Source organism: Apaloderma vittatum, unplaced genomic scaffold (assembly GCF_000703405.1).
Source record: "Apaloderma vittatum isolate BGI_N311 unplaced genomic scaffold, ASM70340v1 scaffold10803, whole genome shotgun sequence".
Classification (NCBI taxonomy): domain Eukaryota; kingdom Metazoa; phylum Chordata; class Aves; order Trogoniformes; family Trogonidae; genus Apaloderma; species Apaloderma vittatum.
Window position 1 is genome coordinate 1 of NW_009709794.1, and position 27,119 is coordinate 27,119.

At 44.7% G+C, this 27,119-nt stretch overlaps 1 protein-coding gene across 1 annotated transcript in view; it reads right to left on the bottom strand.

Annotated features, from left to right (window-relative positions):
• Positions 1-5,705: 5,705 nt before the first annotated feature.
• CACNA1G (calcium channel, voltage-dependent, T type, alpha 1G subunit) overlaps positions 5,706-27,119 on the bottom strand; it is a gene marked incomplete at its 5' end in the record, with an annotated part of 53,521 nt that continues 32,107 nt past the window's right edge. The window contains 10 exons of the mRNA XM_009867065.1: positions 5,706-6,560; positions 10,270-10,439; positions 13,001-13,190; positions 19,623-19,763; positions 22,059-22,403; positions 23,328-23,449; positions 23,536-23,614; positions 23,894-23,964; positions 25,148-25,281; positions 26,301-26,410. Of these exons, the coding sequence (XP_009865367.1) occupies positions 5,706-6,560; positions 10,270-10,439; positions 13,001-13,190; positions 19,623-19,763; positions 22,059-22,403; positions 23,328-23,449; positions 23,536-23,614; positions 23,894-23,964; positions 25,148-25,281; positions 26,301-26,410 (2,217 nt within the window). The remainder of the gene's footprint in view (positions 6,561-10,269; positions 10,440-13,000; positions 13,191-19,622; positions 19,764-22,058; positions 22,404-23,327; positions 23,450-23,535; positions 23,615-23,893; positions 23,965-25,147; positions 25,282-26,300; positions 26,411-27,119) is intronic.

Here is a 27,119-nt window from a genome sequence, read left to right on the forward strand (position 1 = left end):
CGGGGGGCTCCCCTCGCCCCGGGGGCTCCGGACCCTCGCCAGGCAGTTCCATTCAGGTCTCTGTCCCTCCAAAACTTTACTGGCCTTAACCCTTTAATCTGCGGGATCCTCACTCCCCTAGCAGCTGAGCACAGCTAGTCCTTTACACAGTGGAAAAAAGAGAGCCAGAAAAAAAAACCCCCAACTTTTTCCTACCTTATTTTGGGGGTATTCTAGTACAGGTCACACCTAAGACTTGTTGGTGTGTCTCGGTTTGTAGCTCCGGAACACCTGAAACGTAGAAGGCACAAACAAGCCTTTTCTATTTCTCATGCAGCTCCCTGCAGGGTTTTGCAGGGCTCTGGCTGCAGGATGTGCTGTGCCCACAGCTCTTCTGATGGGACACTGTTCTCCAGAAAGCAGGAAAGGTAGCCAAGCTCATTTAACTGTCTCAGCTAAGCCAGAAACAAAATGAGCTTGAAGTGCTACTTCCCCAGATGCAATTACCAGTACAGAGAAAGCCACCTAGTTTTGCGTGACATCCAAATTACTTACCAAACACAATATAACAAAGTGCCATGCCCAAGCTCTGGAAAGCGGAGAGCACACTCCCAAGCAGCCAGCCTGGGTGGGAGCCTTCTGAAAACCACAAGCGAAACTCAGCAAAAGAACTTCATCAAGGAACACTGGCAAAACAGAACAGAAAAAAATACAAAGCCCCTCCCAAGCTCTTTGGAAACTCAGCAGTGTAAACAGAGAGATCTGATATCCCCTATAAGGAACTACCACGGGGTTAAGCTCACCTGTGTGCAGAGAGGTGTGAAGTGCTTGAACCTGTGAACTGCTCTGCTCTCTTAGCTCAGCCCTGTTCACCTTAGTGCCATGTGGATCCTCCAGCCTTGGAGGAGGGGAAGGCATTTCAGTGGTTCCAGCCTGGTGGGGTTCTCCTCGCAGGCTGGACAACACAGAGCTCAGCTCTGGAGTCCTGCTTGGGGTGGACTGGCATGGAATTTTGCGCAGATTCACATTTTCTCTCTGTTTAAGGGCTAACTTCCTTCCTGCTGTTTCCTGCTCAGCAATGACTATGAGAAGGCCTTTATTAAAACACCCTCTGGACCTCAGGTTAGGGTCCCTCCTGCTGAAAAACAACCAAGTCATTCAAGCCAAAGCATGAAAGAGAGGCCCCAAGTGCCTGGTTCTTCTCTCTAATCTCTAGGAGACTTCATGGTAGGAGCTAGAAAACTCATTCACTCAAGACCCCTGAAGAGCTTAGGTTCAAATGTTTCTGGTGGTACCTAAGCAGCACCTGGGGGCCGAGCCTCACTGCCCTGGCAGCACCGTCCCCACCAGCTCCTGCTGTGCAAGGTGCTGAGTGGCTGCGCAAGCGACGGAGCAGAGGCTGCTGTGCTTCGGGCTGGAAATCCCGATGTTGTGAATGCACAGAAAAGCCCAGCATCTTCCTCTTCAAAGCAACACGTTTTCACAGACAGATGAATCTTCCCCTTCTTCTCCTGACTCCTTCCTCCCCTCGGGTCGCAGCTCTCTCTGTGGCAGTCCCGGCAGCCTTCGCTTGGTTCAGCGAAGCCGAGCTGTCCTCTGCCAGCGCCGCGCAATTTGCAGAAATGCGGCTGACGGTCTCGCTGGTAAAAAAAGTACACCCCAGGTGATCATCGTGGGGCCAGATTCGCTTGTGGTGTCAAACTTTATTGCTTCACAAAGGGCTGACATTTCACAATCTTTCTTTCAACTTCCCATCCGCTGCTGCTATACAATACCTACTCCAACTGTTCGCAATTAAAACACGACCAAAGATTTGACCACTCTGAGTGATACAGACCATCATCAGCCACAACCAAAAAAAATGGGAAGTGCACAGTTGTTTTCTTTTCAAAAGCCTTTAATAGGACACATTTGTTTTTGTCATTTGTAAAGATTTACACTCATTTTTTGTCTTTTTTCTTTTTTAAAAAAGGAACATTTTGACCCAATTTTCCCCATGAATACCACCTTTTGTTGCCCTGACCAAAAGACCTCATTTTGGCCTATATACCTGGTACAGTATAACAATATATTAACTATTAAATACAAAGCTCTATAATATATACTAGGTTGTTACGGACATTGCAATGGTACTGTGCCTACTCTAGTCACCTTGTGTAATAGTGTACGTGGGTTATTATAGCCAAAGGGGCAGAAAAGGGGAGACTGGGGCATAGCCTAACTTACAATGGTAACGCTTTTGTTTCCTATTTTTTTTAGTCTTTTTTTTTTTTTCTCCTTAAATACACTTTGTGCTGAGTGCAATCCACGGAAGTCAAAAACAGTGTTCTCTTTGCCCTTCTCCAAAATATCTACAGTATAAACGGCCTGTAACCAAACTATGAAAAATCAGTTCTCTGTGCTAGGGGCTGCAAGAATGGAATTTACATTTTCCCAGGTAACGTCTGCAATCTCTTTTTCCCCGTGTGTCAGACTGGCAATAGCTGAATATCTTCCTCCCACCTGTATACAGTAAATCCACAGTAGTAAAGTGCTGGTGTGCTTGAATGAACTGGAGAGCCATGCGACTACTTTACTGTTGATAGGGGCCGGGTTTTGGGGGTAGATGTTTTATGCGGGTACAGTTCTCGAACAGTAATAGCACTGTAATATTGTAGAACTTGAGCTTAGCTGCTTACTTCTAAACATGACCTGGATGCAGGCTCTGAAACTAGGCTATACATGTTGGAATACAGTAGGTCTGGCTCCAGGTTTACGAAAAGAAACTTGTAGATAAGAGCTGCTTCTGTTCCCAAGATGCTACGCTGAATTTTTAACAATTTCTCTATAGAATTCTACAAAAATATAAAAAATTCTATCAACATAACCATTCTACAGAATTCCTGTGGATTTTGTACATTTTGTTTAAAAAAAGTCAAATTCTATAAAACCCCCCCCGAAAGGTATTTAAAATTATCTTAAGATTATTGCACACACTGCAGTACATTTGTATTTGTCTTTCAAAAGGGCATCTAGAAAAAACTTAGCTGGTTTAGAAAACAAACTATTTTACATGGATATCTTTTCCTGTACTCTATGCATCATCATAGAGTATTTTATATTGACTGGTCTTCACTGAATATTCATGTATGATGTAAACTTTTTGTCACTTCCACAAACTTTTTCAGTGGGCGAAACCCCAAGCACTGAAAACAGAAGAGCCTTCAGGCTTTCTGTTAGATTTGGAGCTAAGCCTTTGGATTAACCATCCAGTGGTGATTAACATCACCATTTTGTGCCATGATTTCAAGCTAAAATATTCCACGGTCTTTTTTTTATTGTAAGGAAGGAACTGTACGAGTAGCATCATTCCAGCTATACAAACACAATCCTAATCATTAAGGAACCAGGGTCGGCAATTTTCGTGGCCTAGCTATTTTCCCAAATTATTTAGTACATGTGAAAGGAAAAGCTAAGGCTCATTATGAGTGTAAAACCAAAAGGGGATTAAGAACATTTCTCAGGCTTAACACACTGTAATTTTATTATTTCCTTAAATATGATCTGGGGGAAGAACCGATGAGAGGTTTGTTTGAAATCATTGCTTTAAACTGGCTTAACTCTGCATTTGGACTGGCATATCAAAGAGAGTGGTCTCCGTATGGGCCCGCGTTGAAGAGGGGAAAGATGTCCCAGCCAAGAATTAATCTAACTGCAGTAAACAGTACAGAATGTTAATCCCCCAACTTCAAATACACCGATTGCCTGGCTACCTGCTGAAAGCCCTTACACTTCTCGGGGACATGTAAATCAATAGGGATTGTTTATGGAGTAAACGTCCTCAAGTGAAAATAAAGGAGCTTAAGACCTCACACGGGCTGTTAGCTATAAACAGCTTCTTCTTGTAGGTATATTTGAGGCTAAAGCAGATACATGTAGTTGTAACCGTCTAATCTCTGAATGGATAAAAGGCTGTACATCAACATGTTGTAGTGATTTGAAAAGATCAGCAGTTCTCAAAAAGTTACAGACTCCCGACTGACAGAATTAGCACAAATCCTCTTCTTGCCTGTGCTGGGTTAAAGACACGATCTAGCAAAGCCTTATCCCTGGATGCAGTTTTAAACCTGTGACTGTTCACACGCTTCAAAACCAAGCCTGCAGAGTCTTACTGAGCCTACATCTTAATGGGATTTCATGGGGGTTGAGTGAAGTTAATGTCTGGTTTCCATCAGTCTTGTGAAGAGTGGGAGGTGTCGAACCAGGCCAACCTCTCAGGATTTTCAGGCTGTGCTGTCCAGTTTTACAGACTGCTTTTTGCAGAGGGTGTTAGCACAGAGGTAAACAGTTAATTTCTGAGATGACTGACATTAAGGACATGTTATAAGGTTAGGGCATGAATTCTGTTTTTATCTACTCTCTTTCATGATGTTGCTGCTTAAGGCTTTTGACAGATTGAAAATAAAATTACAGTCAGGGTCACGTAAGTTAACTCTAGTAGTGATAGTGAAAAACCTGAAAATCAACAGCCATTTCAGTACCTACGGACTTTCTTACATTTAATCTGTGAAATAACTTGCAGTAGGCCTCGATTTTGTCAAACACATAAGCATATGATTTTAATTTTCAAGAATTCCTTAAATATGGTCAACCTCAAGGCAGTTTAAGCAGGAGCTAAATCTTAAACATGTGCTTAAGCCCACTGCTGAGTCTTGTCTGCCCTGAACTCACCCACTGCAAACCTCTGACGTGGCCATACTCTCCTTTCCTTACTCTCCTTTCCTTACTCACTCTCCTTCCCGCGCGGGTGCAGAGAGGAGGAGCCCGGCTGCAAACCGTGGCCTCGCAGACGTGTAAAACTCGGCAAAAGGAACAGCCCGACTTGGAGACACTGGGAAAACACCTCAGAGGTGACCTCAGGCTTTTGTCACCTCGGTTTCCTAGGCACGTATGAAAATCAGCCATTGACACGATTTTGTGAGTTGCCAGCGGATGATCTATAATATCCTTGCGTAATTCGGTGTTGTGTACAGTTAAATGGCTCTACACTCCCCACCTTCAGACATCTATCAACATCTTGTACCTTCCTGGGGCTGTGCACTTGCTTTCACTCTGCATGTTAGTTCTAAGCAAGACTGGAATATTATTGTATTACAAAAACTGCCGCTGCATTTCTATATTACCCAAACAATCTCTTTTTTTTTTCCCTAGAATATCATTGAAGTCCAAGGGGAAAAATAAATTACATTAAATAATTCTTATTTACTGCTGACTGTGGGATACATTTCCTCTGTAATGCACTAATTGGCTACATTTTGTGCTTTGCAAAACAAATGAAACCCAAACAAAACAAAACAAAAAAAGAGAAGGGATTAAATATATATTTTTTAGGTTAAAATATTCATAAAAACCAACTTTATCTCAGAAATATTCTGAGATACATAAAATAGAAGAAAATTAAACGAGTCTTTAGTCACAAAATGTACTACATCCCGCAATACTAGATTCAATTAATTTAATAAAATATAATATACATATAGATTCTGCACATTGTATTGCTTTTACCTAAGCAGAACATATGCTTAAGTAAGCGTGATATAGGTTAACCACTCTTTTAACCAGCTGGTTCTTTAATCTTTCTTTGGAAATTTTTTACCCAGTGCCATTCTGGAATACAGTTTTTGTAATTATTCTTTTTTTCTATTACATGAAAGGAAGAAAACGTTTGGCACCAACAGAAAAGTAACTCAGGGGTCCATTTCCGTTTGATCAAAGGAAAAGCTAGGAAGTGTCAACAAGTCTTTCTTTGGGGTTGGAGATGCTGACATACTGTCTGGAAGCAACGAATCCCCTATATCCATCGAATCCTTGGACTCACACGATGGAGCGCGCCGTCTCAAGCAAACGTCTCCACTGGCAGGTGAGATGCTGTGAGGTCCTCTAGGCAGCAAACTCTGTGCATCGGGTGGGTCTATAGAGATACATGGAGGGCTCAGTTTTTTCTTCTGCCGTGTTCCTTGCAAGCCTTCCATTTCACTTACCACCTGACTTATGAAGCCAGAAGAGCTAGATGTGGAATGGTGCTGAGGGCTGTTTTCCATTGAACAAATCTCTATCGAATGTCTCCTTTGATCATCTAACCAAGAGGGTGGTTTCTTTAGAAGACCCTGGGTGTCTACACTGTGGTACTTCTTCAGGTCCTTCAGCGTAACGTTGCCGGTATTGCCTATGTTCCTCTTAGGAGTGAGAGGCTGAACCTCTGAACAGGCACTCGAGGCTGTACAAGTTTCTGAAGAGAAAGGCTCTGAGGAGCTGTTTATTTCAGATACTTCTTGGTCCATTGAATCTCCAGGTGTCTCCTGATACGAGTCTGCACAAGCACACGATGCTGGTGCCTGCTTTGAAATATTACACTGATTGTGGGAATGCTGCTGCGTATGAACGCTTGCCCGGCTCCACGCAGCCAACTCATTCACTTCCGAGGGCATCAGAGCCACTGATGACTCCTCCTTGGGCACAGCGGGGATATTGGGGTCAGAGAGCTCACTCACCTCGGTGTGGAGGTTCTCCTTGCTGTCCAAAGAGTCGTTCCTTATAGCCATCTGTATTGGAGCGCAAAGGGATCGAGGTGGAGAGGAGTTGCCAGATGAGAGAGACAGACCAAACAAAGGTTAGTACAAGCAAGGCACAGCATTTACAGGGCACTCAACAGCTGAGATGCTTCAGTCAGACCCCCTGACTCCTATAACTTGGCCTGCCTTGTGGGTTCTAGCAATTACCATGCTTCAGTGACCTGTGGGTTTGTCCCTGTGTAAGTGGCAGCAGGATTTGGCCCTTTATTCTTCATAAATGGTTGACCTTTAGAGCTTTCTCCTCTAAGGATGGAGAGCTGCAAAATCAGAATGCCCCCACCCAAACTTAGACATGTTCTTGTTACGTGAAGTATGAGGGTCTCTTTGTAATTTTAGCAGCCCAGGTACAAGCAGGAGAGGGAAGATGTGCAAGTGAGCCTGTGCCTTCGCTTCTCTAGCTCAGGTGACGCTGAGGGCATGGAGCAGTGTCCCCAGGGCCAGTGACGCCAGAGCAACCACGCTCTGCGCCAGCATCAGGGTGACAGCCTGTCCCTGGCTTCAGTCACCAGTCTGGAGCCACAACTCTGCATCATCTTACAGCAGGGAACTGGAAAAGCTGGAGTCCAAAGCCAGACTAATAATAATAATAATAATAATCTGTAATTATTTCAGCTGATGCTTAAGTTCAGGCTTCCTGAGGCACATTTTGCCTTGGCTGTCTAGAGTTGTATGCGGCATCAGCGCCTGCTGGCAGAGAGAACCTATGGCATCGTTTGAAGGCTTTGTCTTTCCACTGTGCTGCATTCCTTGTCAAAAAGGTTTGTAAATCAGCCACACTAACTGGCCCTTAAAGGCAGAGTCTTACTTTGAGAAGACTCTTAAATGATCTTAAAGATTAAAAGCTTCACAGGGTAATTTGGAGGAAATGCGTACAGCTGGTCTCAGTCCTTTAGAGAAGTGTAAGGAGATTAAATTCCTCATCCTAAGGAATGCTTTTGTGACGAATTGCCCCAAAATGATCTTAGAATTTATATAAAAATTGTCCCACAAGGGTCTTTTAAGCCAAATGATCTCTATTCATGCAAAGCTCTCATCAGCTGCAGTATGCACATGTGTGCATGCGGAAACACAAGGGTCTATTCCTACATCTGCACATTGGGCTCCTTTTGTCATCTATGAGAATTGAGAGAATATTTAATATGACAAATTATTTTGTTCAATGCTGGTGAATCCTTCCTAGTTAAAAATTTTACAGCATAATCCTGGCAGCTAACCACAGTCAAGAGAGGAGCTAATTCTGGTTTCCTCAATGCCAATAGTTTTAGTGAGCATCTGGGAGAAGAAATCATGTTCATATCCTGAGAAGAGACAGAGACCACAGAAAAGTAGAATACAGATGCAAAAAGTAATTACTGTCATTACTTTTGCTTGTACACCAACCTGTGCCGCACACGACAGTATTAGTCACCACCAGCTCTTTCTTGCCCTACGATACAGGCATCTTTGGTAGTTGTTAGTAACTGTTTGTACAAATGTTTTACTGGTTTGTTTCAAAAGAAAAGGACCCTTTGCCATCCCTTTGGGGTGTACACCTGTAGCAGCCACAGTTTGGTGTGGGCTACACTTTGCGTCACAGTCCTGGAACCAGAAAATCAATATAGTTTTCATGTCAGGCAGAATTCCCTGGAGAAAAGTGTTTGTGGAATGCGCTGCCAAGGAGCGTATTCCTCAGCAGGGGATGTTCTCTCAAAGCATCTGATCCACTCATCTTCATCTGCGAGTGCATCGCTAAATGTCAAACTTCCTGGAGTCTAAACCGCACGTTACTGTGGGGACTGGGTCCACTCTCCAGCGCTCTGGAGGGAAGGGGAGGTTAAGCACACAGGTTTTAATGATGGAGGAAAGTGCATGGACCAGGTATGTGGTGAACAAGATTTATCTACTCACAGATTTAGGAAAGGAGAAGGGACAAGGGGGAAGGGAAAAGAAAGAAAGAAAAGGGGGGAAAAAAAAAAGAAACCAAATCAGAATTACATGCAATATATGGAACATAAGGAAAATGGGTACTGCAAATCAAAATCCCTTGCTAGTTTAGGCTGTCGTGATGTGCTAGTAACCAATTAGTGGTGGCAATAAAAGGAGCCAAGCAGAGAGCACTTGAGCAAGCAAAAGTGCCAGGAGTGTAAAGGAAATTTTGCCTCTTCGGGACTAACTTTCACAGTGTCTGGCCATCAAGATTGCAATTAACAGTAACAGCAGTACTGCCCTGTTGCCAGGAACAACCGTACTGCTCCCAGGAGCCACACTGGGAGCTCCTTGCCGCTCAGGATTATGCCCAAGGCAACACCTCACCAACCTTCAGAGGGATCTGCCTGGCCTGTGGACCATATCTACTCACTGTCCCAAAGCTTTTTTCTCTCTGAAACGTCAGTCCAAGAGCATGCTCATGTCACTGCATGAGCAGAGAGAGGAGGGAGGGGAATAAATTAATTTAAACATATGAATATGTTTAGAAAAAGAAGCCTTCAAAGATATCTACAAAATTAGACTGAGGAAGATGGCTAACATGGTAATTTATTCTAGAGAGATCAGTTCAAAAGGATGGGTCTGTTATTCATTAGAAAGCAAGAGAGAGTGGTTATGAACTGGAATCATGACATCAATTAGTTTTCCCATTAGCGGTGATTGGGGTAGCTGGCCAGCCCTGTGCAAACGAATACATGCTAGGAATTTCTTATGTCAATTTAGTATTACAGACTAATGTAATTGTTAACCTTGGTACTTCACATTCATTTTTAGAGCTTAATGAATCAACTGCCAAATTTGTCAATGTTGATTAAAAGATGAAAGAAGTAGGAATATTTTCATACAGGAAAGAAATTGCTTTGGAAAAAATAGAACTGATCTATTTTGTATGTATAAAATCAGGCACGAAGCTACTGAAGAAAGCAAAGTTTGGTAATCAGGCATGCCTCTGGTCCTTGCCCAGCTGCACAATGAAATATGCTTAAAAATGTGAGAGTGAAGCACAAGTTTAAGTATTCTACTAAAAAGTATACATTTAAACTTATGCTTCCTATCAACCAGACTGGAATCTCTGATTAGATCTCCTAGATCTTTGGCTGAACCAGAATTTAAATCAATGCCAGGCAAAAAAACCCAGATAAAACCAGTTGCAAAATAAGACGTGTTCTGTTTTTCATATACTCGAACTTTTCAAAAGCACACAGGAGATTCAAAAGGATCTTAATTTTCAGTTCTCACTGTAAAACCAGTATGATTTCCATGATGGTTTTGCATATGAGATGCCCAGCTTCCTTTAAACAGTTCTCCCCTTTCAAGAAACCAGAGGAGCCAGAGGAAGGGTGGCCTGGGACGTCCCTGTGTCCTTTCCAGCACTGAGAAAATCACAGCAGTTAAGAATTAGTTCCTTAACCCCAACAAGCCCCTGGGGAGAATTTGGCTGCATTTATGAAGAGGACTGAAAAAAATAAAGCGCTAACAATGTGGAGAACATTTAGGCATGTCGCCAGAGGAGATGATACTCATCACGCACATTCTTTGGAGACTCCTGGATGGCTTTCAGATCAAAATCCATCAACCTTTTTGTTATTTCTGTAGGAGAATTACAGTTCTCTGGAGGTTTCTCTGTGAATTCCTCCTTGACTTTAAAGCACGGTTAACCTGGAAACATGACAATATAAAACCTCGGCAGGATCATAATCATAAGTCTGCTTACCTGTCTGCGGAGCAGCCTTTCGGCAGAAGGAGAGTGCACCTGCGGGGAAACCTGGGGTTTGCTCTCCCTCACCAAATGGTCATGAGCTCTTACGTGGTGAAAATGATCTTTTGGAATTTGAAGGAGAGAGCTGGTGTCCGCCGGCTGCGATTGCACTGATGCCTTTGAACCTTGCAAGAGGGAGAAGAGACAGAAATGTGCCACGTTCATCTGGGGGTTGTCTCCCAGTCTCAATGACCTTTCGCAGAGAAAGCTGCTCCGTTGCACCTTGGACCAGACAGACTTGTCAAAACCACTGAACCCAGCAACTGGCTATATCCACAACTGGGAAAAAATCTCTCACCTATTAGTAAATCATCCCAACATTGCCTATTATTTCATTTTTCTTGGCATTTTTCCCTGATACAACCGGGACTAGCTCCTGTTAAGAACTGAAGTTTATGAACTAGAAGTTTATCTGGCCTGGCAATTTCGACATCCCTGCTTTAGGGCCAATAATTTTGCAGACAACCATACATCTTAGCAACGCAAGGATCCGACTTGTAAAGACTCTAGAAAAAGGACGTCCCCATACCTGAGCGTACATGGAGACCGACTGCTGGGATCTCAAAACCAGCACGGACACTGGAAATGAAGTGAAAGGGAGCTTTCAAGGCTAGTTTTACAAAGCATCCCAGCAGAGGGAACTACATACTCCCCAGCCTCTTTCTGACCCTTTGTGGTTGCTGGCTACTTCTCCTAAAAGATTTGAAACTCTGCATGCTCCCCCCGCTCCCCCCACCCCGCTCAACATTTTTCAAAACAATTCATTTAACCTGGACTGCATCCCAGAGAATCTCATTTGTCCTGGAATCTTTCCCAGAACAACAGCCCCATTACGAAGGAGTATTCAAACAAATACCTCCTGCAAGTGCCAGTGTTTCTGACAACAAAACCTTTCTCAGCTTGAAATATTGTGGCTTAGTTGTGGTGATTTATTAGAGGCGCCTGGCACCCTTCTCTATCTTCACAGCACTTTATAATATTACAAACTGTAAACAGGTAGGGGTGACTTCCCCCACCCTGAAAAGCAGTGACATTGTAGGTGGAACAGGACAATGATGGCTATGCCAAGATTTGGGCACCTTACCCACCTCTGAGCACTTTGGCCCGCTTAAGACGATTGGAATTTCACCGGCAGGAGAAAAACACAAAAGGTTTAATTGCTTAATGTGGTTATGAGTAAGACATCAGCTGTACCTTTCCAAAATACATCTCAGCAGAACAGTTTTTCCTGTGGATTTACAAGGGTGCAATGCCTGCCCCCTGCCCCAGCCAGCACTGTCAGCCGGGCATGTTCAGTTCTCCAAGCTGAGAACTGGGATGTGAAACCTTGAAGAAAGAAGGGACTCGGAAATTTTCCACTTTTTTGTCAAGCTGATGTAGTTTTTGTTCAAGCATCCGAATTAAGGGTCAGAAATAAAGCACTGGAAACTCCCTCTGCAGCAAATGTGTTTCTTTTGTATGATCAGGGATTATAACTCTGAGGAATTTCTTGGCTGTTACAGAGAACCATAAATCTGGCTCGGCTGAAGGTAATGGGAGTTTTGCTATTGATTTCAGTGGGACTTTACCAGCATTTTAGCTGCACATTTTGCATTATGCGCAAACAGGTTCTTCAAAGGACAGCTCTTGACCTTGAAAATTTTGTATTATGGCAGTGATTTCTCACAACTCCAGATTCATCTTCTTCCGTTGTGACCGCCTTATTTTTTTCTGCTGTTCAACAGTCACTATTCATCCAAATTCTTATTACTATGCAAATTTCAACATCTTATTTCTAATCTGTTCAAATCTCCTACCACTCTGAACAGTCCTGAAATTATGTTCTGCTTAAAGGCTTCCAAATGGCAATGCTTGTAAAAACTTCTCTGTCTTATCTGTGACAAATGTCTAAAATGATGGCATGTACAGAGGAATTAAAGACAGCTACATTCACTTACCAGCAGAAGGTAACCCTTAGCAGACAGAGTAAATGAAAGCACATTGATAAGCACCGGGAGGCAGCTGCAAGTACGGGTACAGAGGAGCAAGTAGAGAGAGAGCCCTTGGTATCTGCAAACCACTGTACCTAAGAATATTTCTGAATTTAGCTCTAAGGCATATATCCCAACCGTGCACGCTGGGAAGGGCAATTCTATACTCTCTCATTTTTCTATTCATCTCACACTGAGATCTCTCTCAATTCAGCACATTTACGTTCATTTTACAGGCATTGAGAGACATCATTTTCACGGATGTTCCCATATAGAGCTTCCAAAACCTGCTAGAAAAGGTACTGCTGCTGCAAAAAAAACAGATATGAGGAAATATTTTTCTGCTGGGATTTTTGCTCTGGGGTCACAGCTAGCTCAGGTGCAGCAGGTGGAGCCCAGGCCATATGAACTGTATCCTTTGGGCAACGGGGCGGGGGGACAATCAGCGTTGAGCCAGGCCAATTGCTCGTGGTCACATTGCCAAAAAGCTCAGAGGAAAGGAATTATCTTTAAGAGCCTGGAATTTGCAGGTGGTGGAGGGTCTTTGCAAATTGTGGAGGGTTCTTGCAAGTTGTGGAGGCTCTTTGCAAAGCCGTTCCACCAACACCTTGCTGGAAACTGCTGGCAGTTCGCTGTCTCCTACTGAATAGTTTGGTAAAGCCCAGCTATCGTTATATTGGAAAATCCTGCTCTTGTCCCAGCTGACAGACGTGTACCTGACTGGGACTTGTGATGGGCCGGATTCCTCTCGCCCAGGGAGGCAGGGCAGGGGCTGGAGTACGGCGGCTGGAACATGTAGCTGTCGTTTGGCAAAGAGTGGGTGCGCCCCACCGAAGGCTTTCTCACGCTCAGCAAGTCCTTGCTGGGAGACAGGGTCAGCGTGTCATCTTTGGAACGGAGATCAGCCTACGGGGAAAAAAAGAGTGAGGAAAGAAGATGTGACGGGGTGGGAAGAGGCGAAGTGCCCAGAAACGCTAGCGACAGCCATTGCAATCAGGATGGCACGATGGGCATGCACATCGTCAGTATGTACAAGTTGCACGAATGGATCTACCAGGAAGCTATACCCCTCCTTTTGTATTGTCAATAAATTGTCACACAGAATGAACCACAGAAACAGAGGAAGCGACACTGTAGTAATAAACCATGACTATTTCGGGCGTGTGCAAAGAAGGCATCATGCCTCAAGGCCAGCAAAGGTCACATGCTTCCCATAACTTTGATCCTCTGCAATAACAGTAAAGGGCTCCCTATGTGCCCTCATCAGCAAGTCAGATTTTTGCAAAGGTGAGTAGTTTCCTCCTCTAATGATAGAAGTTAGGGAAAAAAAACCAACCCAACCACAAAAAAACATCAATTACAAAAACCAGTTTATGGAAAATATCCTATAGTCTGGTTCCCAGCACAATTTTATTGGTTTTTCTTCCACAAAATGAATAACTAAACCCATTTTATTGAAAGGAGTATCTAAACCTACTGCTTAGGGGTTAAAGCCATTCTCCAACTAGAAGGGATCTAATGCAAGTTATAGTGTATATGTTGACTGTGGAGTTTTTACAGCCAGAGAGTCTCCTAGAATGAGCAGCACCAGAGGCAATATTGGATGAGGTGGATTTGGGTCTGATTCCATAAGCAAATACCTCCATCCCAGAAACGTTCTTGGGTGTTATTGTATTGGATGGTATTAGCTAAAACGGAAGCAACATCAGCTTCCCTGGATATTTTTAATGAAACACTTATTTCATCTTTAAAAGGTCTCCACTGAAAAACACAGAAATAAGAGGTGACACTTACTCTGATACAGTATATTGCCGATCATTTCTGGAAAACTTTAAATCTTATTTTCTGCCAAATATTCCTTTCACTCAGTGCATTACAGGTTTTCTGGAATCAACACTGAGATTTTTTTTCCCCAATTTTATCCTTAAGTCATAAACCCAAAAGTTCACTATGGCATTTTGTTTGCACAAGGAACATGATGAGATTAAAAGGAATTTACCGAAAGGAAAAAAAAAATAAGCAAAAAAAGAAGAAAAGGAAAAAAGAAAGGAAGATCACTGTTGTAAATTTAATGAAAGAAAAGGATCTGCACTGTCATGCACCATTAGTTTCAGTCCTCAGGAACCTGCCAATTTGACTATAACCTGGATACAGCCACGATAAGAGACACTGCAGTCTCCTGATACCGCTTGGGGGAGGAGAGCGAAACCAGTGCTGGTAAAGTCGAGACTTGGGTTTTGGGAACCTCTCTGCTTGCCCCTGCCTTGCCCTTCCGAGCAGTATGTTTACACTATTTAGTTTTCATATTATTTAGCTGAGAGCAGGAAAGATGGCCTGGAACTGGAGATTTCAAATTCAAAACCATTTGGATCTGAACACAAGACTTTGGATTCGAGAGCCTATCCAAACCCAACCTTTAATGAACCTTTAGGTTCATTGACAGGATCCAATACCACAGCGGGCTCGTTTCCACTTTCTGATCATCTCAGGGGAAATCTCCTGAATGAACTTCATGAAAACCATTTAAAATGGCTGCAAATTGATCTTCCAGCTCACAAACAGAGCAGCGGCAGCACATGACTTTTTGGTTCACTGGTAGTTTTGGAAAACATTGTTTTGGCTTGACTGAAAATCAAATCTGAGTTTTCCTTGAACAAAAAAAAAAAAATTTCAACCCAAATCTATTTTGAGTCAAACAAAACACTCTGAGATATTTTTCAACTGATGCTGTGTCTAAATGAAGTGTAAAAATATTGAATTTAGAAAAGATTTCAATGAGAGCTTGCAGTTTTTCAGGAGTTTGGGAAGCGGTTTTGACGAAAACAAATTTACAAAATGTTTCGTTCAACCTAGTTTTACTTTATTTGGGTTTGGTGGTTTTTTTTTGAGAAAAATCATCTCTCTTGGCTCTACCCTTGAGACTCTGCTATGCCATCAAATAGGTTTGTCTAATCTGATTCAAAGCTAGAAGGGCTCTCTTCTCAGACCAGCTCTCCAGACTAATTTTGAAACCAAAAGTCCCAACAAAATGTTAAACGTAGTTTACAAAATCTTTTGCACGTGATGCCATGAAGCATGATGGGAAATATTGTCACGGTTTAAAAGATGTTTCCCAGCGAAGTGCTAATTAGGATGACAGTCGACTAGAATGGCAGAAAACTTATCAACAACACAAACATCCAAAGGCAGGTACGTGAACAACAACAAAGGAAACAAGAATGATTCATAAATGTTGGAAAAGGAGTTATGTCTGTTGTACAGCAGGAAAAAAGCACTCGACCGCTACACAGCTAAAAATGTCTAATGTTTCAAAGAGGAGATGGTTAAGACAGGGTTCAAAATACTGGTTATTCCATTCAAAAAGACACAGAATAGGCCAAAGGTGGGTTGTTTGGTTTGGTTTTTTTTTGTTTGGTTTGTTTGTTTGTTTGTTTTTCTTTTCAGTGGGATGACTGCTAGTCAGAAATCACAAAACAAGCAGCATCTCAGAGAGATCCCCATCTGATATTTGTAAAATAAACAGTCTGGCACCAATCAGGCAAAAAGCCTTGTGGTGCCTGTGTTCATAAAGACAAAAATCCATCGCAAACCAAAGGGTTGTGGACGACCCCTCAGCAGAGGACACATGAGTCATTAGCTCGTGTGTGTCTCTTCCACGCAGCGTCACTGATTTTTTTCAGATGGGGATGAAATTTCAACCTTGATGCTTTCCAAAGCATTTTTTTACTGTTGATTTTACTTGTAGAAAACACATTGTTTTTACAGAAGATGCCAAAAGAAAACCAGAAATTAATACTTGTTCATTGCAAGAAGCCAAGTTTGTGGACAGGAGTGCTAACGACCCAGGACCTAATGGCATTAAGGACAATGTCCTGTTCAGGGGAAAGGTTAGCGCTATCTGGAAATGGGCTTGAAATGGAAATGCCATTAGGCAGGTGCAGAGAGGGGGAAGCAGGATTTTGAACCCTGTAAACATCAGACTACACAGCGACCAGTGTATGTACATTGCTTTCCAGAGCATTAAGTAAGTGTGTGTTAATATCATCAGGAAAAGAGTCATCCGCCAGAGCTAAGGACCAGGACTTTTCAGAGAGAATATCTGACGTCAGAGACAGAGCCTCCATCTCAGCTAGAGGGATCTAAAGGGAGAGATGATCAAGCATAAGAAACCAGGACACAAATCTTTGGAAAAGAAAAAAAAAATAGCCAAAACAAAACGTATCATAATCTCAATACTTCTAGACACTAAAGCAATATCCCTGCAGTGGGGGAAGCTACGTTGTGTACACTGTTATTGGGGACAGAACATTAAAGAACTGAAATACACAAAAGAGATGAAAAAAAGAATGGGACGTTCATAGTTCAGTGCTTACCGATGATCTGGGAGGGAGTTTAAAACCATACACTAATGCTAGCATTGCATTTTGCTGTTTTCCTGTCTAGATGAAGAAGCAAAAGTACTATTACTTTCGTACTGGAGTTATTTATCCTCTTGGATATCACCAAATACAATAGGCTTCAAGATCTCCCAACTTCTCTGGAGTTGTTCCTACCTGATAACCACGCCGTTTTCTCAGCCTCTAAGCTAAACTGGTCGAGTCTGCAAAGACTCCCCAACACCAAAATCATTTTGAAGGTGGGGTATGGAGCATGTCCTGCCCCGCACCCTCGGAGCAGGGGGCTTACAGGGACCTCCCCTCCCCATTAACTTCCTAATGGCCAATCCCTAATGGGGAGAGGGAGGAACTTAAGGCTTGATTTTGGTCGGTGAATGCCTTCCTGGTGCCTTCAGCAGGTCTTGGCCTGCTAAAGATCCTCCAGTGCCTGGGTAAGCACCAGTAACTTGGTGCCCAGTAACCAGTAACAAAAGAGCCACCAGTGTGTTTCAGCCCCTGGCTGCCACCCAGCCCTGCCCCAACAGCCTTCTCTGGTGTTGGGAGAACCCAGGCTGGGAAGAGGCGCTGTACCGATGCGGCTTGCAGGGACACAGTCCCGCTGAAGGCACTCAATAATCAATAAAAATCTGTATTGAAATACCAGTGAAGGTCTCTGCCCAGACATAGAGCTCTTTTCATAAGAAATGGGAAAACGGCACTCCAGGTTTTGGAGAGAAAGCAGGGAAGAGGGGACTGCAGCATCTCCCCCTGCTGCCAGGCACCTCGAGGAGGGATGTTTGCCCTGAAGTGCAGACTCAGTCCCCCCCAGATCTACCCTCGCCAGGCAAGTGCTTGAGGCTGGTGCCCATGGCACCCGGGACAGCATTTCATCAGGTAACCTACAGACCTGGCTCACGCGTGGAGGGACTGCCTGGTCCGGACAAGTCCCAGGTGCTTCCTTTTCATTTCTCACTATGCTTTATTTCTTTACTTTTTTTCCCCCTCCTATCCCCTATGCTTGAAAAGTCTTTCAACAGCAATATATCTTCCAAGAAAAAACACAGAGGCCCAGATCTGTTGCATTTAAGTTGTCAAAGGGCTGGATTTTCTCCCTCTTTGAAATGGCATCAGTGGGGTGAATTAAACCCAGTGATGAGTGAACCTTGAGAGGCTCAAAACTTCAGCCGAGATAAATGAGAGGGTCGGGCTCCTCTCATCTAACCTCGGGTTTGATATCTCCTCTAGCACTGTCACCCGCTGGCAACGGATGAGAGAAAAGCTTTGGAAGAGCTCCTGATTTCACACAAGGCTCCTCAAAAAAAAGCATCGTCGCCAAGGCTGCCAGCACGGGGACAGTGATCCCTGGCGGGGACCTGCCGACCAGAGCCCCGGCGTGGGGGAAAGGCTGTGCTGGACACCAGCAGCTCCTGCCCGACGGAGCCGCTCTGCTGGGAGCTGCTATTAATCAGGTTGCTTTCAGCAAGTCCCGGCGCTGCTCTAAATTCCTGACTTGCCTGAGAACATGACAAATGGCGTGAACAGAAAAGCCCAAATGTAAACAAAACATCACCCTCTCTTCGAGCCTCCCCTCTCCCAAAATTGACTTGGAAGCCGTCAAAACATTTCATTGGAAACACTCAACTGATTTATACGGGTTTTAATTACGGGGCGGGGGGGGAATAAAAACAGCTTAAATTTTAAAAGAAAAAGCCATTCCAAACTGGAATGCTATATTTTTTCATTATAAAAATGTCAAAACAAAACCTTTTTTTTTCTTTCTTGTTTTTTTTTTTTTTTTGCTGCAGCAGCACTTTCTGGTGAAAAATGTTGTGACAAAAAAAATTTCCAACCAGCTATCACTGAGTTTCGTACTGACCCTCTGCCTTCCCTGCCAAAGCTACTGTCTCTATTCCTCCGGCAATTCTTCGAGGCAACCACTTCCTACAGCTTAATAGACCTCAATCTGGAAAGCGATACGCAGCAATCAGAGGGAGACATGTTATCCCGCTATATAAAGATCTGCAGTAGGATTTCATTTTACCTAAGCTTGTTCCTTTCCTCTAATGAACCACTGAGTTGGATAATTTAGAGTGTCAGTGAGCTCATAAATAAGCACACTGATTTAACAAGAAAACTTCTACTATTTTTAGCCAGAAAGGGGGAAAAAAATAGATCGAGAAATATGGAATTTGCTGAATTCCAACTGTAGGAAAAAATAGGTATGCTTGAATTATTATTACTATTATTATTATGGTCGCTGCTGTGATTTAGGGAAAATATTTGCTCTGAAGAATAACATGCTTGAAAAAGTAGGTACTTTATTCTAAGGAGTAAATGAACTAATTTAAAACAAGCATTACAGCCCCTGTTCGAGAAAGCACTGGAGCACACGATTACTTAAGTACATCATTAAGGGCTGCCTCGCCTTCTAAATTCGCTTTAGGTCAGAGATGAGGATCTAGTTTACAATGACCCACTTGCAAGAAGCCTCTTTAGGAAAATCATTCAAAACTGGATTTTTGTTCAGTGTAAGTAGGCACAAAATGTAGAGACCCTTTTATGACCCCCAGCAGCTCAAGCTGTGCTCTGGAAAACCTTCACCCCATACTCCAGGCTCCACAGACGTGTCCTGACATCGCTACGGAGCCCTGGTCAGGAGCAAAAAGCCAAATACCAGAACCCCACTGAAGGATGAAGACAGGATTTTTCCCAAACAGTAAATCCCAATGAAAAACTTCTTACTGTGCTGAAGAGGGAAACTCAGAGCCTGTACTTTTCCTCTTACACTGATATACAACATCACAAACCAAGACATTACCTCAACTCCCCCAGAAAAAGCCAAAAAGACTTATGCTTCAAAATCCTTGTGATGACATCAAGTAAAGAACTTTAACTCTCTATTAAAAGGTCTCAGTCAAATCGAGTGTGGATGGAGACTTTGCAGGAAATTAGGAATATTAACCTGGTTCTCAGAGTTGTAATATTCGGGAGCTGGGAGGGCATAATGATGGCACACAGAGCCTGACAGGTTGTCCATCAGCTTCAGCTCTCCTTCCAGAGATTCCTGGATCAGCAGTGATATGGTATCAAACAAGTGCCTTTCCTAGGAGGGGTGGTGTACAGCATGCAGAAAGAGAGAGGGAGCCAAAAAGAGAGGAAAAAAGCAAGGGATAGAGACAGAGAGGACAGTGTGTGAAACCCAGCGAACAGACAAGGAGGAAACAGAATAGAAGGGGGGAAAAAGACAGAAACGTTCAGGGAGAACAGCAGTAACAGAAGCAACGGGACAGGAGAGGTGAGGCAGGAGAGGAGAGAGAACAGTGCAGTAATATCACGGTGAGCAGTGACAACTTTCTCAGACATTACTAGAGATGGGGCCGATGCCAGCTGCCTCGGGGCCACGGTGCTCCCACTCAGAACCCTCCTTGGGGACAATTCTCGCTTTCAGCAAACATAACCAGTACTTCTGGGATGTGACCTGTGTAATGGAGCTGCTATAGCAGCATCTTGATGCTTGGTGCTGTGAACGCCTACAGGACACTACTGCTGTAAGGTTTCTATGCCCATTGTCCACAATTCCAAGCGAGAGGACCTAATACCTGACACCTAAACCCATATCCAGTGGGCACATAAACTAAAACAACCTGACCTGAAGAGAAGCTGAGCATCCTGTCCATGAAAGCTGCAGATGACCAGGATGGACACGCGTCAGGTCACTAATTCATGCATCAGACATGGGTTGAGGTGCCTCAGTTGCCTGGGCCAATTCCAAACCAGCTCGCCACGGCACAGCCAGCGAGAGGTTACACAGAGCAGTGTCTGGCTTTTGCAGGCAGTGTGGGAGCAATTTTAGGGTTGTACCTCTCATGTAGGGAATGCCTACTACGTACAATGAAATGAGGACGGCTGTTACAGTCAAACAGCACACAGTGCAAAAATCCTGGGGAACAGGCAAGCAGAAGAGCATGCTGACCACGTGGCCTTGCAGGGTCACGTCCCGGGAATTGTATTCCTCTGCTATCATGCTTAAGATCAGATTTGTCCTGAAGTTTCTGGCTGAGAGAATAAATAATTGGAATAAAATCTTTCAGAAGTTTTTGAAGCTTCTGTTTGAGTGAAAGAGCAAGAAACACGCTCTGGAGATTATGACTAGAATAAAACCTTACCAAAGCCACCTTGAGGGAGGGCAAGTTTAAGAGACTGAAGAGCTGAGGGCATCTTTCCCACTGATTTGTCTTGCAATTTCTCTCTTTGCCGGTGTGAGGAGTGATGCAGGACAGCAGTGCTGAGGACTGTTTGCCAGTACTCTGCTTAACATGTGCAACAACAGTTGGGACTTGTTGTTTCTTCCTAGAGGACATAATGAGTCTGGATTTCCCCATATTGCCCTGAACTCCTGTTTCCTGTGCCAAAGAGCAGCTTTGGACTCCATATCAGACATCAGTGACTCCTAATGGCACCAGAAACTTCCAGTAGCTTAAGAACTGAAACAAAACTTAAGCAGGGATTTACTCTTTCACCTTTGGACTAAAGATCATAAATGAGGTTTTTTTATGCATTAGAATACTCATTAGTCCACCCCAGGCAGAAGCCAAGATACGCAGTTGTGAAATCATAAGCTAATGAAGTCTGTGTAGAGTTTAACCCAATTTGCAATCAGCTAAGACTAAAAAAAGGCTGGACCGTTTTCCTTGTATAATTCCAGTTCAGTTCCTTCCCAAAGGATCTGTCTGGGTCTTGACCTCACCTCTCTCACTCCTCAAACTGAGTCTTCATCCAGAAACTCTGCTTTAGTGAGACTTGTTACAGCTCGTAGCAGCTGCCACGTTACAGCCCAGCTCCGGCTGGTGGGAGTTTTGCCACCAGTTCTCGGCAGTTCAGGTTTGAGTCCCCTCTGGCTGATTCTATCGCTAAAATAATCTTTTCTTACAAGCTTGACTGCGGGGATGGATTTTAAATAGAGGTTACATAAAACAAATTTATTACTTAAGCAAAGATTAGCCAAGTTTTATTCCTCTTTTATGTTGTGGTTCATGGTCTGCATTAGAAAAGCAAACACATTACACTCATGATTTTGCTATCACAAAGGACCTTGCCTGAACTCTGGATTAGAGCAAATTTGGAGCTAGCTCTGAACGTGGTGGCTTGGGCGCATCTCCAGAACAAATTGGAAAGCTCTCTACCTCCAAACAGATGCATCAAGGTGGCCTGGAGACCTGCCTGGGGTCTCTTCCCTGGAGCGTGGGTTCGCACACCACACAGCAGTCCCTCAGCAGACAGTGAGGAATACAAGCCCTGGTCGTAGGGTACACCCACTCCTCCGTCACCGACTCGTGCATGCCTTGCCCTAGCAAATATGCACGTCAAGCCCTCTTCACCCTCCAGCTGAGATTCTCACCATAGGGTAAATTAATGAGAGCTGAGAATCCACCTTGATTTGCATGGGATTGGTACATCCTTGGGGGCTCTCGGGTCTCTCTCCACCGACGCTGCCCGTCCAAGCAAAGATGTCTGAGGGGCTGTGTTGGCCGGGAGTGATCGTCTTCATTTCCATCTCCAGTTCTGCTTCGAGCTCTGCTTCCTCCTTAGCCTCCTTGTTGCTCTCCTCCAAGTGCTTCATGAGCACAGCAATCACCACATTCACCAGGACGAACTGGGCTGTCAGCACGAAGGAGACGAAGTAGATGGGTGAAATGACGGTGTTGTAACAGGTGGACTCCTGGTCACAGTCTCGCAGTGTGTCCTGGAAACGGAGAGAGAAATGATGGAGGGATGTGAAGAAGTGCCAGCATGGACCTCGGTCTGCTCTCTGGTCAACTGGCTGCAATGGGTTCTGCTTTCATGAAGAAAAGTGAGAAGACTGGGCAAATGTCATGTCTAGAATGGCAAAATACCTGCCAATAAAACCTCACATTTCTGTGTTAGTCACCGCAAGCAGGCTCAGAAGAAATTGTCCTTGGAGTGTGCAACAGCAGACATGGACACCCTGCTGCTCCTAAAGGGAAGGCACTTTTACCGGGGCAGATCAAATACACGAGAGTGTGGCAGGTGGGTCCAGGGGAAAGGAGGGGGGACGCAAAAAAAGGCAGCCCCTGGGCTGGCACACTCTTCCCTCAAGTTCACACCCTGTCGTTAGGACTGTGGCCACCTAACACTCACCACAGGCTACAAACATACAGAGGAGGGATTCCTTTGGACTAGCTAGCACCCTGCATGTTCATAGACCAGATTTCTTCACAGCAGCTGGCCTTCATGGTGCCCTCTAAGAGATACTCTCTCTCAGAAACCCAGGTATTCCCAGAACTGAAATCCACAAAGTAACACCAACAATGATAATAGTAACCGGAGACATCTAAGGGAAAAAAAAACCCCTAATACATGGAACTGAGCTGAACTCATATTTTACTTGTGAAATAAGTCCCTTTATTTTTTCCCCTTCCTTTTAAGTTGCTCTCTTGGGTTAAAGAAAGGAAATATATGGAGTATGCCAGATGTCTGCAACCACAGGCATCACGTTACTTGGAGGAGGGAACAGAATCAGAGACTTTGTCCCGCGCATGAACGAGGAGACCAGCTCACAGCAGGACATGAGGCTGGGCATCACCACAGGTCAGAACCTCCTAACTAAGCAATTATAGGCATTACCCATTTTCCGCGGGTGTCATACCTTCATTATCCCATTCCAGTTGTCTCCTGTGGATACTCGGAAGAGAGTCAGAAAGGCCATCCCAAAATTTCTGAAGGTGGCATGCCGTCCCAGCCCCTCGCAGGGGTGCGTGTCGTCGCACTCTGCGGGACCAAGGGCACCTGTGAGACCCCAGCTTACCCACAGCTCCCACCGCCCCCACCTCTCCCACTGGCACGGCAGGACTCACCAAGGTCTCCAAACAGCTCCACTCCAAGAGCTGCAAATATGAAAAACAACAACATGAAGAGAAGACCCAGATTCCCCACCTGGAAAGAGAAAAAGAAATGGGGGGGGAAAAAAACACAAAAAAAGAACATTCATTGATTTTTTTGTTCCAGACCTGTTTCTTGCTGTATTCTTTAATCCAAAACTTAAATTGCTTCAGGGGAAAAATGACCTCAGTGTGAGGACTGTATCTCAGACTGTGCTTCGGAAAGGAAATGTGATTCTCTAATGACAGTAAAGATAAAACGATTAGCATTTCTCTGCAATAGGAAATTAGCTGTGGGCCAGAGGAGATTGGGTTTGATATGGCAGTGGGTTACCTGCGGCAGCGCTTGCATCACGGTGTCCAACAGGGCTCTCATCCCTACAGCCATCTTCAGCAGCTTCAACACTGCAAAAAACGAGTTTGGAATATGGTAACGGCAGCGTTAGCACGGAGACGCAAACTCAGTCCCTCTCCCAGGAGCCACAGATTATAGCAAGAGAAATGTGAAATCGTGTCAAGTGTTCTCCATTAGCTGCTATACTCCTGGTTGCTTGGAAACTATCAAAATCCTGTAAACAGCAGCATCACCTATCCTGAAACTTGGAGAAAGCTCTATCGTTCTGTCTGGCTCTTCCCTTCCCCACTGGATCTGTGTTGGCCCCATCTCCTTCTTCCTCTGGTTGTTGCGAGCAGTTACTTTCCCAGCCCCAGGGCGACTTTCCCACTTCCATAGGCTACCCACTTTCATACATGATTCACTGAGGAGTGGATTTACACATCTCTTCCAGAAGGTTGCATTTCCAATTGGAAACTGCATGCATTTTTAATTCTGAACAGGATCCAATGCACAGGAAAAACACTTTTTATTTTTTTCCCCTCCTTGAGACATAGCAGCATTTAATTTCTCCTCCAGTCTTTTTTTTTTTTTTCACTTAGATGAGGGCTGCAATCACAGCAATTATGCCTCAGAGCACAAGACTGCCCTTCAAGAAGGCCTGGGAGTACTTTATTAGGGGCCTGAGCACTTGCATTTTATGTCTTCATCGTTTGGCCCTGAGATCCCCCTGTCCTGAAAAATCAGGCCCTAAAGAATCTGGCTTCCCAACTTGGGTACGTGTCGTTACAAGTCTGAGGGGACAGATGGATGCAGAGTGACGAGGCATGCTTTGTCACCAAGTGGCGAGATGTAAAGTACCATGGGAAATCAAATTTATTAGATGCTTGTCTTTTGAAGCCAACATACTCGAGCTTGTGTTCTCTAATCCCTGTTAGAGATGACACTGATTTGACTGGCATATTTTCTCCAGGTACATCGCTGGGAGTTACAGCTATTTCTCCTTTATTTCTGAGCTCTCAGCCTTAAAGCCCTCTTAAGATAGAAACACATGGTCAGTTGGCTCAGCTTTTTGGCTCCTCGCAAATATTTTCCCCCATTGTTCTTTTATTTGTTTACAGCCTGTTGTACACATGCCAGAACTATGCACGTCGTGATGGGGATGTGCCCCAGAACCCTTTCCCAATGCTTAACTCTCTCCTGGAGGGGACCCTGCAGCTCAGACACAAATCAGTTTTGCTTTATTTGTCTCACCTCGAGCAATCCTGAGAACCCTCATGATTCGGATAATAGTGGGGTTAATTGGTAGCGAAGCGTTCACCTCGATCTCTTCCAAAGTGATGCCCATGATAGACAGCAGCACAATTGCCAGATCTAATTGGTTCCATCTGGAGACAAAACAAAATGAAGTTTAACATCTACTAAGAAGCTGGCAAGGGGAGGAATTCTTGTTTCACATGAATTCCAGTCATTTCAATGGTTCTAGCACTCAAATGAATCTGCAGCATTTTTCTGAGGGTATTATACAAAAGCAGTTATGTTATGAAATCATTATAACTAATGCATCTCGTTAGAAAATCAGCCAAATCCAAAGATACTCTTGACTGAGGGGAAACAGAAACAAAAGCTGGGCAGTTTTCTACCTAGAGGCTGCAGACCCCAGGGGAGACATTGCGGTGTCTGTCCGGTCACTTCTAGATGTGATGCTCGTGGACCTCTGCATGAGATCTCCCCCAGAAAGAACCACACCCTGTGTCCAGTCCTTGCAACAAAAATCACACTGGGCAAAGCGCACACCCCAAGGATTTGTGCCAGGTCTGAGCGAGGTATAATCCCAGCACGGACACCCGAATTGCGGGAAGAGCAGTGGAACCACCCCCCAGCTGCGGAAGGGCTCGTGTCAAGTCCTGCTTGGTGCCAGCAGTCTTGGTATTAACATTGAAGGAGGCAAAAATGGGAGGAGAAAGGTTCGGTAAAGATATAAAATCTGTATTTGTGAGATAAGAGAGTGAAAATCTAGAAGAAGAAGCAATTTCATCTGCTGCTCTGCATCTGCATAAAAACAGGTCCCTTTTCTCTCTCATTTCCTCTCAGGATCAGATTCTCCCCTTGGCATAAATTTTGTCACTTCATCAGGTCCTCTTGATTACATAGACACGCAGCTGGTGTGAGAAGAGAACCGGCCGCTCGGTGTGAGACTCGCTCCTCTTCTGCCCACCTCCAAGGGCCAAAGTGGTGCAGTCACACTCCTTGGCATGCACGGTCATTTCTCCAGCTCACATCCCAGCCTCCATCGACCCAGGTTTCAATCAGCCACCCCAAAAGCATCCACACGTGTCAGACTGACATCACCGGGAAGGGCATCGGGGCCCAGGACACCGAACTGGCAAGACAAATCTTTTGTTACCTGTCTTGGAAGAAGCGACGAAACCCAAAGGCAATCAGCTTGAAAACAGACTCCAGGACGAAGATAACGGTGAAGATGTAATTGCAAATCTTCAGGGCTTCATCAAGAATCTGGAGTGTGGACACAGGACCGGGGTTAGGCGCTGGCTCTGCTGCCTGCAAACCCGCCCTTCTCTTCTTTCACCAGTTACTTATTTCCAAACTAGAGCTAAAAGGTTCCAACCGTGGGCTCTCTCCGGTGACAGATGTCCCCAGGGAAAAGCCCCAGTACTTCAGGGAGAGTGCACAGGCTGTACCTCTGCCTGGCCCCAGCCCAGCTGACATAACTCCCAGGAGGGGCTGACCCAAACCCAAGGCACAACCGGAACCCCACAGCAATAGCGCAGCCCCAGCTGGGAGCGGTAAGAGCTGCGGCATTTGCGGGCATCAGCAGCTTCAAACCCCACGTGCTTTTGGCAGAAAACTGAATTTCATCCCACTTGCTCATTCGTGTTGTGCTGCAAGAGCCGTGGGCTGGCCAGGTCTGTGCCAGCTCTGGCCAAATGGCTCCTTCATGACAGTCTCTCATTTGCTCCTCACCTTGAGCTTTTGGCAAGGAGCGGGAGAGAGGGTTGGCATGCCAGCAGGAGCGAGTGCCTTGAGATTTCCTCTGCCCACCCTTCCCTCTGCAGAAGTCACAGCCTGGCCATTAACTACAGGTGCCTCCCACCTGGGAGAGCTCTTGCACAGTCAGGCTCTGAGCCACGTCAGAGGTGATTTCATCCCAGAAGTCCTGCTCATGAAGGAGCACTGCAGTAGCAGCATCCTGCATGGCCTCTTA